This window comes from Canis lupus, chromosome 16 (genome assembly GCF_011100685.1).
Source record: "Canis lupus familiaris isolate Mischka breed German Shepherd chromosome 16, alternate assembly UU_Cfam_GSD_1.0, whole genome shotgun sequence".
Lineage (NCBI taxonomy): Eukaryota > Metazoa > Chordata > Mammalia > Carnivora > Canidae > Canis > Canis lupus.
In genome coordinates this window covers 16,807,225-16,824,257 of record NC_049237.1, presented here as the reverse complement: position 1 = coordinate 16,824,257, position 17,033 = coordinate 16,807,225, and the positions used below count along the sequence as shown (strand labels likewise).

Sequence of the window (17,033 nt, the reverse complement as noted above, 5' to 3'; positions counted from 1 at the left end):
AGACTTAAACACCTGAATCTCAATAACATCTTCCTAAACATAATATTAGGATGGGTTTGCTTCCTGAGATGCCTAATTGCATGCAATATATGTTAGTTCTTCCTCGCTTCAGTTTTGAAATCTAGCTTCATTTATTTTTATCCTTTGGTCTTGAGTTTTGCATTTTTCAAGCTGTATTTTTTTCTTAACCAAATTTGCCACATCTCAGAGATTTTGACATGTTTCTTATTCAATCATTTAAAAAATATTTTTTCTTTTGAATTGAAAGAAATCTGCTCTAGATAAAAGGGAATTTTAAATTTTTTGTGGATAGATTTTTGAGTTTATCTTGTGAATTCATAATTATTAATGTATCAGGTTTAGGAAATATCTGCTCTTTTGAATATGACCTAGGAGATATTTGATTTTTTTTTGAATTTGTGGACTTTTTTAATGGTCATATGTATAATGAATTAAAAATAATTCTAAAAACAATTTAAAAAATTCTACATACATTTGAATAGAATATATATTCTCTGGTTTTGAATTATAGAGATCTTTGTATTTGTAAGTTTGAACCAAACTTGATCATTGTTATTAAATTGTTATTTCATATCTATTTATATCTTGATTTCTAAGAGTGGTATTAAAGTTTGCTTTATTCATATACATATTTCTACTCAGTTTTTTTATGTCAAGGAAATTCATACTAGGTATGCAAACTTTAATGACTTTCTTGTTCTGTTGGAAGTTTTAACATAGGACCTATTTTAATGTGAACTTTATCTTTGCCCTGTTCACTGCTTTTTCATTTGGATCCAAGTTTCTTTGCTATAGCTGCTTTCTTTTTTGATAGCACTTGTTTGTGCTTTTCCCTCCAGCTCTTTAATTTTGAATTTGCTGTGTCACTGTGCTTAATACACAAATATACACACAAACATACATGCATATACATGTGTATATGTACACACATATACATAAATAAAATGTGTTTATACAGCATGTATGTGTGCACAAGTGTATAAAATATATTTTGCACATTTTGAATGTTACTGTTTTTTAATAAGGAATTTAACCTGTTTACATTTATTCTCCATGGCCTTGAATGTAAATTTAGCAGGTATTAAGGTTTGAGTCTCAAATAATTTTTTTGTTGCTTTTGGAAGATACAGCTTTTTTTGCTTTTGCATGGAATATTGCTAGTGAAAAGTAATAACTGATTCTCCTTTTTTGGTAGCTGGACTATTTTCTTTTTTGTGAGGCTACTGGAATCCTTTCTTTATCTTTGTTATCTTAAAATTTCACCAGTGTTTCTAGGTGTGAGTCATTTTAATCTGAAGTAAGTATTTTCTGTTTAGGAAGGCAGCATCACAGATACTAAGAGTAGGTACTTTTGTAGTGATATAGAGATCAGTGGAACAGAGATAAAGACTCTCTTAGCTCCCCAAACTGTTAAATAAAATTAACATGTTAGGTCTTATTATTAGATATTTTTATAATTTTTTTTTCTCTCCTCCTGGTACTCTTCCTAAAGAGACACGGGATTTTGTGGATTAGTTTTCCTTGTCATTTTACTTGTTTTTCTTACTTTCTGTCTTCATTCTTTATTTTGCATTCTAGGAGAAACCCAGCTGACTGATAAGGAAAGTTTGGTAAAGGTTAAAAAGTTTGGTGTATGGAAAACCTAATAATACTTGATATTTCTTAGAGCACTTAGCTCATTGCCATATTGATTCAGAATAAATACTTCATAATTAATTGAATGAGCTTTGGAATATCCTCAAATTTATTGTTATTGTTTCATAACTCCTCTTTAACCTTAGTCTCTGAAATTTTGTTGATTCTGCTTTGTTTTGTATTGCAGATTTATTTTGAGAGAGCCTTCCTTATTTTAGTCTAGTGAAATAAAGGTTTTGGAAGTTCCTCAAACTTATTCTTAACAGTTGGCAATGTGAACTCTAATTTAGAGTTTTTTCTTGGATATGTTCTTGGACAATTGTCAAAAGATATTATAATACTTTTCCCTTCTTTTCTCTACCTCTCCTCTTTCTTTTTTAATGATTAAAAAAGGAAAAAGAAAAAATGGTATTTAGAAGTTTTAAATACTGATTCAAATAAATTGTTTAGTTGATAAACCATTTAAGAGCTATTTATTTTACCCTTTTCTCCCCAAATGTTAATTAGCTTTGTAATTGTTACTTAGTTTATAATTTGTTTCATTTCTAATGTATGTTGTACAGGAATGCTGATATTAGAGAAGTTCCCTATGGAAATGTATTCTTTCATATTTTCTGTAATTTTACAAATGCTTTTATTTGGTTCAGAAAGATCTATTCCAGCCTACATTTAAAGTATACATTTTCTTTCAATGCCAAATGTCTTTCATTAGCTATGTAATCATAACAGATGGGCTTGAAACGTTCACTTAAATGCAGTTAGTATTTTATTTCCCTTCCTTTATTCCCTGTATCTTTATATGTTATTGTAAATTAGTATGTTGGATACATTCCAGGGCTTCTCATAGTAGTTTAGCTAATGTCACGTAATATTTTCCATTGCAAATGTGATTAAGAGAATGTGTTGATGTTTCTAAAATGATATAGACATTGGGAAAAGGATCAATTTAAATTATTTTGTTTCCTTATTATGCACTTAAATAAGTCATTATATTTTATTCACCAAAATTATTTTTAGTGCAAAAGGCTTCTGTATAGCTTGTCATATGTTAAAAAATAATGGAGATTTTAGGTTTTAACAATTTAGCTGAAATTATTTTGTTACGTTAATGAGTTAATATGAAACTTTTTAGCAATCATTTGGACATGTAAATGCACTTTTCTCCTTCAGCATTTTCCTGGTCTTTCCAGTATAACTCAAGGATACTCAGACTACTTAAATGTTGCATATGTTGTTAATTCTGAGTTGTGTTAATAAACTAAACATATTTAGAGACCCTGAGAGGTCATAGCATCAAAATAAATTTAGAAAAAGCTAGTTTTTAGACTTTATTAAAATACGTAAGGCTTGCTTTCTTCTGTCTTTTTAATGATGCAACACCCATACATACCAAAAGAGAACTTAAATATTTATGAGCCTGTGAACTTGTGGACATTATGTACAATAAAAATGCCACAGATGTAACTAGTGTTTATGAGTTACTTAGAAGCTACAGCGGTCTGTTGACAGTCCTCAGAATGTGTAGAAGGCTCATCAAGAGATGCTAAACTTTCTTACATTGGTTCAATGCCATGGACTGATGGTTACAAGGAAGAATTTGATGGCGCCTTATGTAAAATATTAGAATGAATTATAATTTAAAAACTATTGCATTCGCTGATAGAGCAGCAGAATTAGAATAAGTATGTTAGCATGTGAAGAGCTGCTTGGGGCATTGGGGTGACTCAGTTGAGCATCTGCCTTTGGCTCTGGTCATGATCTCAGGGTCTTGGGATCCAGCCCCACATCTGGCTCTCCCTTTCACTCTGCCTCCATCTCTCCCCCGTGCTTATATTCTCTTTCTTTGTCTCAAATTAATGAATAAAATCTTTAGAAACAAATATATCTTCTTAGTAATGTTAGCAACTTTGTCTCTTTCAGGAGGCTCAGTTTTCCCACAGATTGTCCCATTTGGCTTCCATTATTTGAGTTACACTTAACAGAGAGTACCAACAGTGAAGTCCATTTAGTACATATAAATTTGAACACCTGTTTATTAGGGCTTTCTGTGTCAAGCAGCGTTCACAGTGCTATAGAAACAAATACAGCAAAATATGGTGCTTCTGCTCAAGGACCCAGGACTAGAAATCCAGGAAAGAAGACATATAAATAATTCTCATGCAATGGCATGAGTGCTAAAACAGAAGCCTATGTAAGATAGTGAGGTGTCTGCAGAGATTTTATACTGTACCATGCAGGCCACCTGGCAAAAGACCCACAAAGAAAGTGATAACCCAGAATGACCTGGGGAGGATGAAGGAGAGTTTATTAATTATTCTTAGGGAAAGCTGAGTAAGTACATATTGCATTGTGGTAATTTGTACTGACTTAATGTTTTTAGTTGCCCTACACTTCCCCTGTGTTTCTGTTGGAGCTTCCTTCTTTGCTTTTATCACTAGCAAAAGAGTGCAGGCAGGCTGAAATAGGGGAAGCAGATACTCAGATGGCTTGATTTTTCTTCCCATTCCCAATTTTTATTAAGAAACTTGAAACTAATTGCTACAAGGAAGTGTGTAGATTTGTAGGTGTACCTTTAATTCTATGATTGTCCTCATTAGCTTATTTGATGATTGAGTGATTTATTTCATACTGATTTTTAGGTAGGGTAAAAATAGTAAGGTTTTGTAAACAATATAGATACATTTTATTAGTTTTTTGGTGAGATTTAAACTGTTAACCCACAACTAAACACCTGCCTTTTCAACCCTATTACTAATTAAAAATTTTTTTTAAAAAGATTTATTTATTTATTTATTCATGATAGATAAAGAGAGAGAAAGAGAGAGGCAGAGACACAGGAGGAGGGAGAAGCAGGCTCCATGCTGGGAGCCCAACTCAGTACTCGATCCCGGGACTCCAGGACCACGCCCTGGGCCAAAGGCAGGCGCCAAACCGCTGAGCCACCCAGGGATCCCCTAATTAAAAAAATATTTTAAATTTTGACAGAAGTCAGTAGAAAAAAGTGAGATGCTCATTTTCTAAACTTGAATGGATGAAACTGTATTATACCAAGTGCTCAACTGAGTACTTTAGACTGTATTATTTTTAATGGATCCTTTATTTAGTATTATGGAAGCTTAAGTCATTTTACTACTAATGTACACAAGACTTTTTTTAATACCTTCCTAGCCCCACATTTGAATGCTCCTTTACCAGGTTTTCTAAAGAGATTTATTTTCCATTTGCCCCCTTTCAGCGATGTGCATTTTGTAAGCACCTTGGAGCCACTATCAAATGCTGTGAAGAGAAATGCACCCAGATATACCATTATCCTTGTGCTGCTGGAGCTGGTACCTTTCAGGACTTCAGGAACTTCTTCCTTCTGTGTCCAGAGCACATTGACCAAGCTCCTGAAAGATGTAAGTTTACTATAGATACACTTTTAAAACATTTATCAGTGTATTTACTTCAAATAACGAATGTTGTAAATTCCCTAAATGTTATTTTGCTTGTATTAAAAGGTAATATTACATAATCTTGATAACCTGAGGGATCTTTGCCAGAGATCCTTGGGGAGAATTTCTTATCACTAGTATCATTGAAGTTAAATCCTAAAAGTTATTTTCTCAAAATTTCAAAGACAGTTTGCATGTTTTAAATTCTGATTAAAAAACTTTTTTTAAACCACTGTAGAAATACTGAGTATACGATATTTTAATATGTACTGTAAAGAAAGCCATTTAAAAAGCTAAACAGTATTCAGTGTCTTCTGCACCAAGTTAGAGAATTAGAAGATAATTCACTCAGGTGTTATTTAAGGGTATGCATTAATAGGATTAGCAAACACTTTTGAAATTCTTGGTAATTGTATAGCCCTGATAATCATTATAGAAATCTCTGTTAGTTCTTCTTCTTGATTTATCTATCTTGATTACCTATAATCCTCAGTTGTGCTTTCCTTTCTTTTCCAAACAGTATTTTATAATTATGTGAAAATATTTGAAATTTGTTATACAGGAAATTATAATTCTTTCCTATCTTTATTGTCAAACAGAGATCTTGCCTTTTTCTTAGTATATAAGTTTCTAATGAGTATGTGTGCTTTGGGATTTTTCCCTCTAATAAATTGAGTTTCCAGTGTCATTGTGAAATCTCTGTGATGTTTTATTCAGTCTTTTTTATGTTACCTGTTAACCTCAGTGTTAGCTTTTATCTGTGTCTTAGCAATATCTATGAAAGCTTTTAAAAAATCTTTTCCAGCTATGTGAAACATAAATTTAGCTACCTCAGGCCTACACTTAAAATAATCTCAAATACAGTTAGATTGTATAATCGCAGAACCATAATTTCATCTTCAGTTAAAATTATTTTTGTTTACATGTATAATCATTTTGTCCTTATTCGATGTATAGACAGAAATTATAGGCAGGGCTGAAACGTCAAGTTGTAATTAGGCTAATAAGAATTTAAAGTTTCAAATATATATGGGATTATATACTTGAATCCGGGAGAAAAAGAACATTCATGCACAGCAGCCGTCATGAGTGTTATTTATTTTAAGACCTCATGTAATGAATTACTTCACACAGGTGCACCAAGTGTGCTGTCGGTCATCATAGTTGATTATATTCTGGGTGGTATAGTGCACTTTGCCAATCAAATGAAACAATAGTATGTGTATTTAAGAATCTGGGGGCAGCCCAGGTGGCTCAGCGGTTTAGCGCCACCTTCAGCTCAGGGCCTGATCCTGAAGACCTGGGATCAAGTCCCACATCGGGCTCCCTGTGTGGAGCCTGCTTCTTCCTCTGCCTGTGTCTGCACCTCTCTCTCTCTCTCTCTCTCTCTCTGTGTCTCTCATGAATAAATAAAATCTTAGAAAAAAAAAAAAAGAATCTGAATTTTCTTCAGTATTTTGTACTTAGTCATACTTTAGAACTCAGCAAACAACATACAAACTTTTCTGTGATCAAATTTCTATTATTAGATATTTTGTTAGTTAATGGCCATTCTACTTTCTACTGCACACTGTGTTCTAATAGGGTATACCTCATTTAATATTAGAGACCATAAATATTGTGTAAAGTAATGAAGTGTAAGGACTGAGGGGAGATGAGCTGCTGTCACTTACCATACGTACAATGAGAGGTCTCTGCTGGTACACGGAGCTAAAAGATAGACTGAAATTATTGGCACTGTGCCTTGTTCCAAAATAGAGTTATGGAGACTCATAAAAATACATGAATAGTAGAATAAAATAAAACTAAAAATATGCAAGGAAATTTGGCCATGGGAAAATAAGGATTGTATAAATATGAAGCTAATAGTGACATTGGTATTTTGGGAAATAAATGCATACTTCCTAGACCTAAGCCACAGACTTGGCTCCATAGCTCTCCAGCAATCAGCACAAAGAAGGGAATATGAACAGTGACTTGATTCATAATAATGTCGAAAGAATTCACTTAATACTGAGACTGTATATACTTTATACACTACAGCAAAACAAATTTTACAGGGCAGTTTCTTATAACAGCCCTCAAAATAAGCCGGTGGTATGAAACTGAAGTCCATCTGAGTAAATTCTAATCCTCAAGAATCTTAACCAGTGCAGTCTATATACACAGCTTTCTTTTTTTTTTTTTTTAAGATTTTAAAATTTATTTATTAGAGACAGAGAGAGAGAGAGAGAGAGAGAGAGAGGCAGAGACACAGGCAGAGGGAGAAGCAGGCTCCATGCAGGGATCCCGACGTGGGACTTGATCCTGGGTCTCCAGGATCACACCTTGGGTCGAAGGCAGCACTAAACCGCTAAGCCACCGGGGCTGCCCTGTACGCAGCTTTCTGACCATCTATTTGTTTTAATCCAAGGATATAGAAAATATTGCAGGTAGAATGTATTGTAATTTACAAGATTATGCAATAGTCTTCATAAAATCTTTCATAAATGTTTCTAGTTGTCCTAATTGTGTATCATAGCACAAGGTATTATTTTTTAAAAATGGAGCTTAAACAACAGTGTTACTATGAGGGTTAAATAACAATCAATGGAAACCATGTAGAATTTTACCTTGTATTTATGAATTGCTTTACAAAATGGTAGCTATTCCAGCTCTTATCTAAGACTCAAATTATATATATAAATTGAATATATTACTTGATGCTGTTGGTTAAGAATAGAGCAATATGCTTTATAGTTAGCTGAGGTAGGAGTTGGATTGACATCTTTTTGTGAAAGTTGAAAAAAAAAAGACTTCATTTGGGCAGCCCGGGTGGCTCAGCGGTTTAGTGCTGCCTTCAGCCCAGGGTGTGATCCTGGAGATCCGGGATCAAGTCACACATCAGGCTCCTGCTTGGAGTCTGCTTCTCCCTCTGCCTGTGTCTCTGCCCCCCACCCCCTCTCTGTGTCTCTCATGAATAAATAAATAAAATCTTAAAAAAAAAAAAAAAGACTTCATTAGAAAGAAACCTCAGCAAAGAGAGAACCTGTGAGCCAGGCCAAGATTTTCATCAGAAAACAATTTTAGGATGCCTTGTCATAGATAAATGCCAATCCTGGCTTCATCATTATTTTCATGATGATGCAAGTATACAATGACCTTGTCTAGGAATTTTGCACTAAATATCCATCTCGGAGACATAACCAGGTATACTTACTGAGTAGTATTTTGCCTCTCAGGGAAAGCTAAATGGCTAGGAGCCAACCATGCAAGATCAGAGGAAAGGACATTCCAGAAAGTGAACAGATACTGCACAGGTCTTGAGGAATGGGCCTGACATGTCGTTGTGCCTGGAACCTAGTATCTCCTAGGTGGATGGTAGAGACAACATCAGAGCAAACAAAGACTAGACCACCTAGATCTTGTGAACAAGGCAAGGGTTTAGATATCCTGTCTGCAGTGAGAAGTTTTTGAAGCATTAAACGAGGCAGTGAATGAATCTCTTCATTCCCCCTGCCCCCAGTGTATTTACTTTCATCATTCAGTTTTGACTTCTCTTACTTCATTTTCTGGGTTGTTTTTGTATCTCTCTGTACCAAGTCCTGCTATGTTTCTATTACCCTAAATTTTGTTAGTCTCTGACCTTTCTTACCTACCTACCTGTCCTGTGAGCCAGCCTCTCTGGACAACATCCATGTTTCCTTTTTCTTGCTAGCAATTGCATTTAGTCCAGCGCAGTATCCTACCAGTAATGTAAGCAGAGATGATATGTGCTGTGACGTTGATGGAAGTTACAAAAGCTGTGTGGATGAAGTCCTTCGATTGATGCTGTCTGGCAGCAATTTGACTTTTGTTGCTCTTCACCAGTGCTTTTATTCTCCTGCATAAGCAGTGGTCTCACCTTCCAGCTTGACCAAGTGTCTCTGACATGGTCCCTTCTCGTTTAGGCTCAGTGTTCTTGTCTTTTCCTCCATCCCTTCTATTGTCACAGCTGTCACAGGACATGATCTTGTCGACAGGTGTACCTGCTGTTTCTTCTGCTTTTCTTGCTCCCCCTCCATCATTTAGCCTCTCCATTCTATGCCTCTGCTGGCACTTTGCTTCTTACTTTTGTACATGCATAGATGTTCTTCACCTTATTTGCCCTACCAGTGGGAGTAAATTTCAACTAGTAAAGAGCATGATCTTTGGAGCCAAACTGACCTGGATTTAATTCCTGCCTTCTCTTACATTGGCTTTAGCTTTGGTTTTTCATTCAATCTCTTCTGCTTTTTCAAGTGCTTAAAGAAAAAATTCACTTCATTGTTTGATTATTGCTTCAAACTTAATGTTTCTGTGGGACACATATGTATATATATGTCCATATGCTTATTTCTGACATGACACTTAAGCTATCCAGTATTACCATATTTTGCTTGCCCTCCAAAAGGCTTTTTTGGTATTTCTGTTATCTTCTTCCTGGTTGAGGAAATGGTTGGAACCAGCCTCATTTCTTGATGAAGTGCTTTTTTTCTATTATTATTTTTACAAAATGCACAGTAAATGTTTTTAGACTGAATGTATCATGTGAATGTTTTTCTTTGTCTAATTTATTACCAGTGATCCATATTAGTGGAACAACATGACAGTATTGCCATTAAGGAATTGCTGCAAATAATCATAGAGTAAGAAGCAATCTCTGGAAAAAAAAAAGAAAAAAAGAAAAAAAGAAAAAAGAAGCAATCTCTGCCACAGTGATATATACAGTTATTGTAGAATGGGCTTTGCTGTAAAAAAAAAGTGATGTGCAATAGAAATATAATGTGAGCAATATATATTTTTCTAGTAGTCATGTTAAAAAAAATTTTAAATTATAATTAATTTAAAAATACATATTTAGCCGTGTGTCCAAATATTAATATTTCAACATATAAGCAGTAAAATTTTTGAGATGTTTGACATTTTTTTCCTAGTAAGTCTTTAGAATCTAGGGTGCATTTTATATGTACAGCACATGTCAGTTTGAATAATCACATATCAGTTGCCCAGTAGCCACATGTGACTAGTAGCTACCATAGCAAGTTAAGTGGCAGAATAGGAAACTGGAAATTTTCATAGAAGCATTTAGACAGTGTTCCCTGCAAATTATAATAGAAAGATGAACTGCGTGTCATAAACAGCACAATATTTGCTTCAATTTCTATAAGTTTTGAGAGTAAGCAAAAATCAAGGATTAGTTTTTAAATGTACATAGCTCAAATGAGTAGATACTGGTACTCTTTTAGTATTAAAAAATTCACCCTATTGTGTCATTTTTATCAAAAATGAATTAATTTGTGACTCCATTTTTATGATGTTTCCATTTTTAAATTAATGATTTATTTTAAATGCCAATCAGAGAGTCATTAAAAGTGATTTTGGAAACAAGTTCTTCATTTAAGATATATTTAATAAGACTTGATTTGTGATAGGGATTTGAATATACAAAGTTTAAAAAGGCAGGGTCCCTTCCCTTTAAGGTTCATAGTATTGTGTTATAATTACTTGACTATATATAACAGTTTATTCTCAGTATGTGAGGAAAAGGAATATTCAACAATTGGATGGATGGATCTTTAGGTGTGGTAACATTAGGTATTCCAGGCTATGTGTGAGCAGAGTTTTGAGATCCTCTTTGGAAAGAACTAGGGGCATGGCACAGCACAGCAAAGGAACAAAATCTCAAGTAGTGGGGAACATGTATACAAGCATGCAAGCATTGAACAGCATGTTGTGTGAATGTGCATAGCAAACTGCTTGGTATCACCAGGAAGAGTGAGTGGTCATGAGATTCCATTGGAAAGGGAGGAAGGACTTTTTCTTTTTTGGTCTTCTCTGCTAGAAGATTTTGATCTTTTTTCTTTTAGAGTAAAAAGGGCGTATTGGTAAAATTTTAATTTAAGCAGAGCATAACAGATTCACAATTTAGAAAACTTACTCTTGATGTGTAGATGATGATTAGGGAAAGGTCAGATCCATAAGGAGGGATATTGTAATTGCCAAGGCAGAGTGGACTGAACTGAACTGTATAAATATAAGGAAAAAGGATATATAGAAAGTTAACTCAGTAAGAATTGGTGTCTGGTTGGATATGTTGGGTCAGGGAGGAATAATAGTGATATTATAGTCTGAGCCTTTACCCAGCTGGTTGAGAATATGGAGAGAGGTTTAGGTTTAAAAAATATTTTATTTTAGAAGTGTTGAGTTTTGAGTATTTTTAGAACATCTGGCTATTGAGGTCTAGTGAGACTTGAAAGTAACATCTTGTAGTTTAGGAAGAAGTTGGTGGCTGGTGATACAGATTTGGGAATCGTGGTGGTGTTTTTTTAACATGGGAATTGGTGTGATCACAAAGGGAAACCATGGGAAATTATTAAAAGAAGGAACAGGATGAAATCCCAAGATACTCCAACATATAGAGGAATTGTAGGGAGACAAAAGCTAACATAGGAGCATGAGAGGGAGGCATGGGAGACCTAAGGAGAAATCAGGAGAAAGCTGTCATCACAGAAGCCAAGGTAAGGGGAACTGTAATGTGGGAGTAGATAGTAATGGAAATTCTGCAAAGTGCAAATAAGATAAGCTTAAAGAAATAATCATTGGATTTCATAGATCATTGGTAGCCTCATGAGGGTAGCGCCAGGTGAATGGTGGGTGTGCAGCCACCAGGGTTCCAGCTGGCAGTCCAGATATATCCCAGGACTTGTTTTTCTACTGCCCTCAAACTACAAATGGTTTTTTAAATCATTTTAAGAGGACTTTGAAATAAAAACAAAAAATCTGTATGTCAGAGGTTCTATGGCCTATAAAACCAGTTTGCCAAGTAAAAGGAATAGATTATTACTCTATTTCAAGATGCTTGACTGGGAAAAAAATAAGGTAGAAAGTCCTCATAGCCAAAGAGGACTGACCAAACCTTCAAAAAATAAAAGAGAGAAAAAGGTTCATGTATACAATTTAAAACAATCTTTAGATAATTAGTTAATCAAACCATCTAGTTGAGAACCTGAGTGTCACATATAGACATATGTATCATCGAATTGGTATGATTTGAGAACACATTATTTTTCTTATTGTGATATGCATAAGTTTAAGTGTGTACTTGGCAAGGCAGTTTATTCTTACATTTATTTTTTATTTTAGATGGTAAAAGGACCTAAAAAGTGCTATTTCTTTTAATTCATATTTAGGGATAGATGATGTCCATAATTATATAGTTTTTTATATCTTTTTACAAACTGGCAATTAATATAGATGAATATAGAATTAATATATGAAGTTTTGTGTTTGTGTATGAATATGTAGCTTCCATCTTTAATGTTCTCCTTCATATGATGTTTTCCAGTATTAAAAATAGATATTTGATCTGAATAAAAATCAGTGTGTTTATGCTTAAGAAGCATTTAATATAATCTTATTTCTTAAATTTGTCTTTTGACCTACCTTGTTAATTTTAAAATATATTTAACATCCAAATAAAATGGTTATTTTTACACACCACAGGGCATTTCTCAGTTGATATTTTCCTGTTTTGTTCTTTTCAACAAGTTTATGTTGAACATTAAGTAGGTGCCCAGCATCATCACCAGTACCAGGGATATAAAATTAGAGAAGAACTGCCTATGGTCTTAGGTAGATTGAAGCACAAATATGCAAAACTTCTATGATTAATGGAATTAACTTTAGATTAAATACATTACAGTGTTTTTACTGAGACCTTCTTCTGATTGGATATCAGTTCAATGTGGATAACCTCAAGTGTCTGAAAGATTTACCATGCAAATTCCCTTCAAGTGATTTTTAAATTGTAAAGTCAGAAAAATATTAAACTCTTATACAACAATTTCATTGTTTTACTGTTAATTATAGCAAAGGAAGATGCAAACTGTGCAGTGTGCGACAGCCCGGGAGACCTCTTAGATCAGTTCTTTTGTACTACTTGTGGTCAGCACTATCATGGAATGTGCCTGGATATAGCGGTTACTCCATTAAAACGGGCAGGTTGGCAATGCCCTGAGTGCAAAGTGTGCCAGAACTGCAAGTAAGTTTTAATTTCAACTCAAAGGTGTGTATTGAGATTAAGAGAGACCCTATTATTAGGTGCTAAAGGTTTGTGTAATATGATAAAGGTTGTTGGTACTGCGGCTATATTCATTCCCACTGACTTCATCATGTCTTTAAAAAATTGCTAGGTATTTATTAATATTACTTTGAAATAAGTTTAAACAAAAACTAATTTTAATAATTTTAAATTCCTCTGGTTGCTTAAAAAGCTAATTTAAATTTGCCAAACATTTTAAACAAATGATGTTAACAACTTAAAAAAGCATTAGAAAAATAAAGCAACTATTTTTGAGAGAGACTGGGGTGAAGATTTAATAGGAAAATAAACCTCTAATTGCAGAAAGTAGTTATGAGAGTGAGTGAAAGAATCAGTGATATGTTTGAATTTCCATTCCAGGAAGAACAGTTTATTCTAAGACTACTTAAAAACAAAACAAAACAAAAATAAAAAACCCAAAAACCTGTATCTATCTGAAAGAGGTTACCTCCAATCAATCGTAGTCACCATAATCCTGAAAAGAAGTACAGTTATTATTGTATGGCATTTAAACATTTGTAATGGGGTTATCTTTTTCTATTTGTTATATTCCATCCTTTGGTTATTCCTCCAATCTTTTCTGTGATTTTTGTTTTCCTCCTGCTACTAATTAGCATGATAATTTGGGGAAGTTATCTGCATCTATAGCAGTCTTCAAATTGTTTACAAGCTGAGGACTTTCGTAACAGGAGAAATCATGCCCACCCCTGCCATGATCAGTCTTTTATTTGTAATTTAATTTAATGACAATAAGCATCAATATCTTAAAATTATGTGGAATAAATAGGACCACATGCTTTTATATTTTGGTAAAAATTAAAATATCAGTAAACATTTATTTGATATCTTGTATCTGTGCCTAGTTTCTTGGGAAGGAATAAGAAAACTTGAAGAAAGATTGCTTTCCCTCTAAGATCTTTCCATGTAGCTAAAGAGATAAAACATAAAATTTTATATGTAGAGTTTATTAAATTGAATAAGAAATAACTGGAGGCCAACTAACCCATCTTCCTTTTTACTTCTAGTTGTCCCCAGGTTTTATTCAGCGGCTCCTCTCTCAGCTCTTCTTCTTTCATTCCCCAGTTTTTCTTTTCCCCTCCTCTTGAATTAAATTCTTAGTCTCTGGGAGTGGTTGATAGCCAAGAATCAAGGCAGAGCTCATGCTGTATGTAGGGCAGGGGCCCAATCTTTGGGGCACACATATGTTCAGGGAAAGAGTTTAGGTTTTTGACTACAATTCTTTTTTTTTTTTTTTTTGACTACCATTCTTATTAATTATTACAAGATGATTCTTACAGCTGTTTATTTAGCACTAATGTTTACTGGATGTTCTAAGCTCTTCAACCAGAATAATTAATTCTCAGTGTCTTTATTGTTCACATTTTGTACCTGAAACCAAGAGGACTAAGCTTATTTTATTTAGGAATCACACAACTAGTAAAACAGTAGTCGAAATACAAATATAGGTCTGATGCCAAATTCGATCCACTTTTTTTTATATGACAATGTCTTTCCAATTCCCGATGCCAAGATTTGTTCCTTCCCATGCAGCATCACCTATCAGAGCTCCGTACCCTAGAATGTTTACTGAGATATTTAAAAAGTAAAGAGTCATTCATCTTGCCCTACTCTGCAGGAATCCTCACGTGACTAAAGCAGGTTCACCATAGGTGAGCATTCAGTAAGGATAATCCTGTAGGGACCTCAGGAAGATGGCTGTCTCATCTAGGGGGGTTATCTCTATCATTATCTGAGTATAGACAAAACAGACACTGAGGAATTGATGAACTAGGCAGTTCCTAGGACTGATTCTTCTCATGATTACTTATGTTATAAACATAAGTTTAAAGATAAGGCATCATTAATGCTATCTTATTTTTTAGACAATCGGGAGAAGATAGCAAGATGCTAGTGTGTGATACGTGTGACAAAGGGTATCATACTTTTTGTCTTCAACCAGTTATGAAATCAGTACCAACCAATGGCTGGAAATGCAAAGTAAGTTGTTTATTTTTTTAAGAAAAATATCTTCATCTGTATGCTTCTTATATAGAGCAGACAAATCGGATACCTATTCAAATATATACATTATCATCAACTTTTTAAAGAATAACTTTATTGATGTATAATTGATATTCAGTAAACTGCAAGTATTTAAAGTTTGTAATTTAATTTGACACATGTACATTTATGAAACCATCATCACCTTCAGGATAATGACCACATTCATCACCGTAAAAGTTTCATGGTGTCCTTTGGGAATCCCTCTTTTCCAACTGTTCACCCATTCCCACCTCCCCTCTTGTCTTCCAGGCAGTCTGCTTTCACTCACCATCAATTAATTTGCATTTTCTAGAGTTTTATATAAGTGACATCCTATAGTATATACTCTTTTTTTTGGGGGGGGGTCTAGCTTTTTAAACTCAACATGATTATTTTGAGAATCAGCCATGTTTTTGTGCATATCATCAGTGATTCCTATTTATTGCCAAGTAGTGGCCATACCACACAGATTGTTTATTGACTCACTTGGTGAACATTTGGGTCATTTACAATTTTAGGCTATTATGAAAAATGCTATTATGAACATGTTAACATATGTATGGTGCTTCATGGCTTAGAAATTGTTTTGAATGATTTATCTTTAATCTTCCCAGAAACTCCAGAGATGTAGTAGCCCCATGAGGGTACCAGAACACACAGCAATAGTTTTAAAATCCGTTAACTTAAAATGCAGAGGTAAAATACACTACATTTTGGTGATAATATAGTGATTTTTTTAATATAGTGATTTTATATGTACATCACATTTTTATGTGTATAAGTACACTTGTATTAAATATTTGGAATCATACTGTATATGTATACTGTCCCTTCCCTGTCGTAGCTTTAGTAATTCTTTACTTAGATATTTATTTTATAGATGCTGTTTAAAGTTTCTTTTAGAGTGTTAGAGAAGGTCTGTAGACATTTTTCCATTGCTCAAGATACCAGTCTTTCTGCTTGGTGTGACACTTTTAAGATGTATTTTCAGTTATTTTTATTTTTTTCTGGATATTCTTTTAGTCAGTGATTCTCCCTTCTTCCATCTATTTTGTTATTTGCATCTTTATGACCTTGAGATGTTCTATGCTGGTCTCTTTATGCTTTCTGAGGAATTTACTGAGGCTCTTTGATCTGTACCTCTAAACCCTGTTAAGTTGGGCAACAATCTTACGTACTGGGCAAAGTTATTATTAGTACACTACCAGGTAAACAGTAACAAATTTAAGAAGTATTTGTCTGTGGAAACACAAAATATTTCAACTCTTAAAGTGAAAGTAGAAGAACAAATCAAATTTATCTTTAATTCTCAAGTGATTAAATAAAACTAATCTCTTTTTCCTGTTTGGAAGATATTTATAAACAATATTCACTATGACTTTCCTTTAAATATTCTCTAGAATGGATCAGTCATAAAAGTAGTACATGTGCTTCGTTTTGGAATCTATATAGGTAAACTAATAAATTCTAGGTGAGGGCTGGTGCAGGCCCAGTGGTTAATCATCCAAGTTTACTTATTTGTAGAAACAGAAAAGGGACTAAAACTCAGGTTTCCTGTCTTTATAATGTTTTATCCTGTATATGATGCTCTCTCCTTATGCTATCGTACTATACCTATGTGAGTAGCAGTGCTTTTCTCTCTAGATTAAATAAGAAATATTTCTTGATCTAATTTTCTTTTTGTATTAGGGTGTAGATCTCTAAAGACTAAAGACTCTAGATCCACAAGCCATCTCTATATATCCCCCAGGTTGAGTTTTTTTTTCTTTAATTATATCTAAATTTTCTAGAACAGATGT

At 33.8% G+C, this 17,033-nt stretch overlaps 1 protein-coding gene across 1 annotated transcript in view; it reads left to right on the top strand.

The window, feature by feature from the left end:
• Positions 1–17,033, top strand: part of KMT2C (lysine methyltransferase 2C) — a 283,967-nt gene that overhangs the window by 154,528 nt on the left and 112,406 nt on the right. Inside the window, 3 exon segments of the mRNA XM_038559782.1 lie at positions 4,892–5,054; positions 12,960–13,131; positions 15,075–15,189. Of these exon segments, the coding sequence (XP_038415710.1) occupies positions 4,892–5,054; positions 12,960–13,131; positions 15,075–15,189 (450 nt within the window).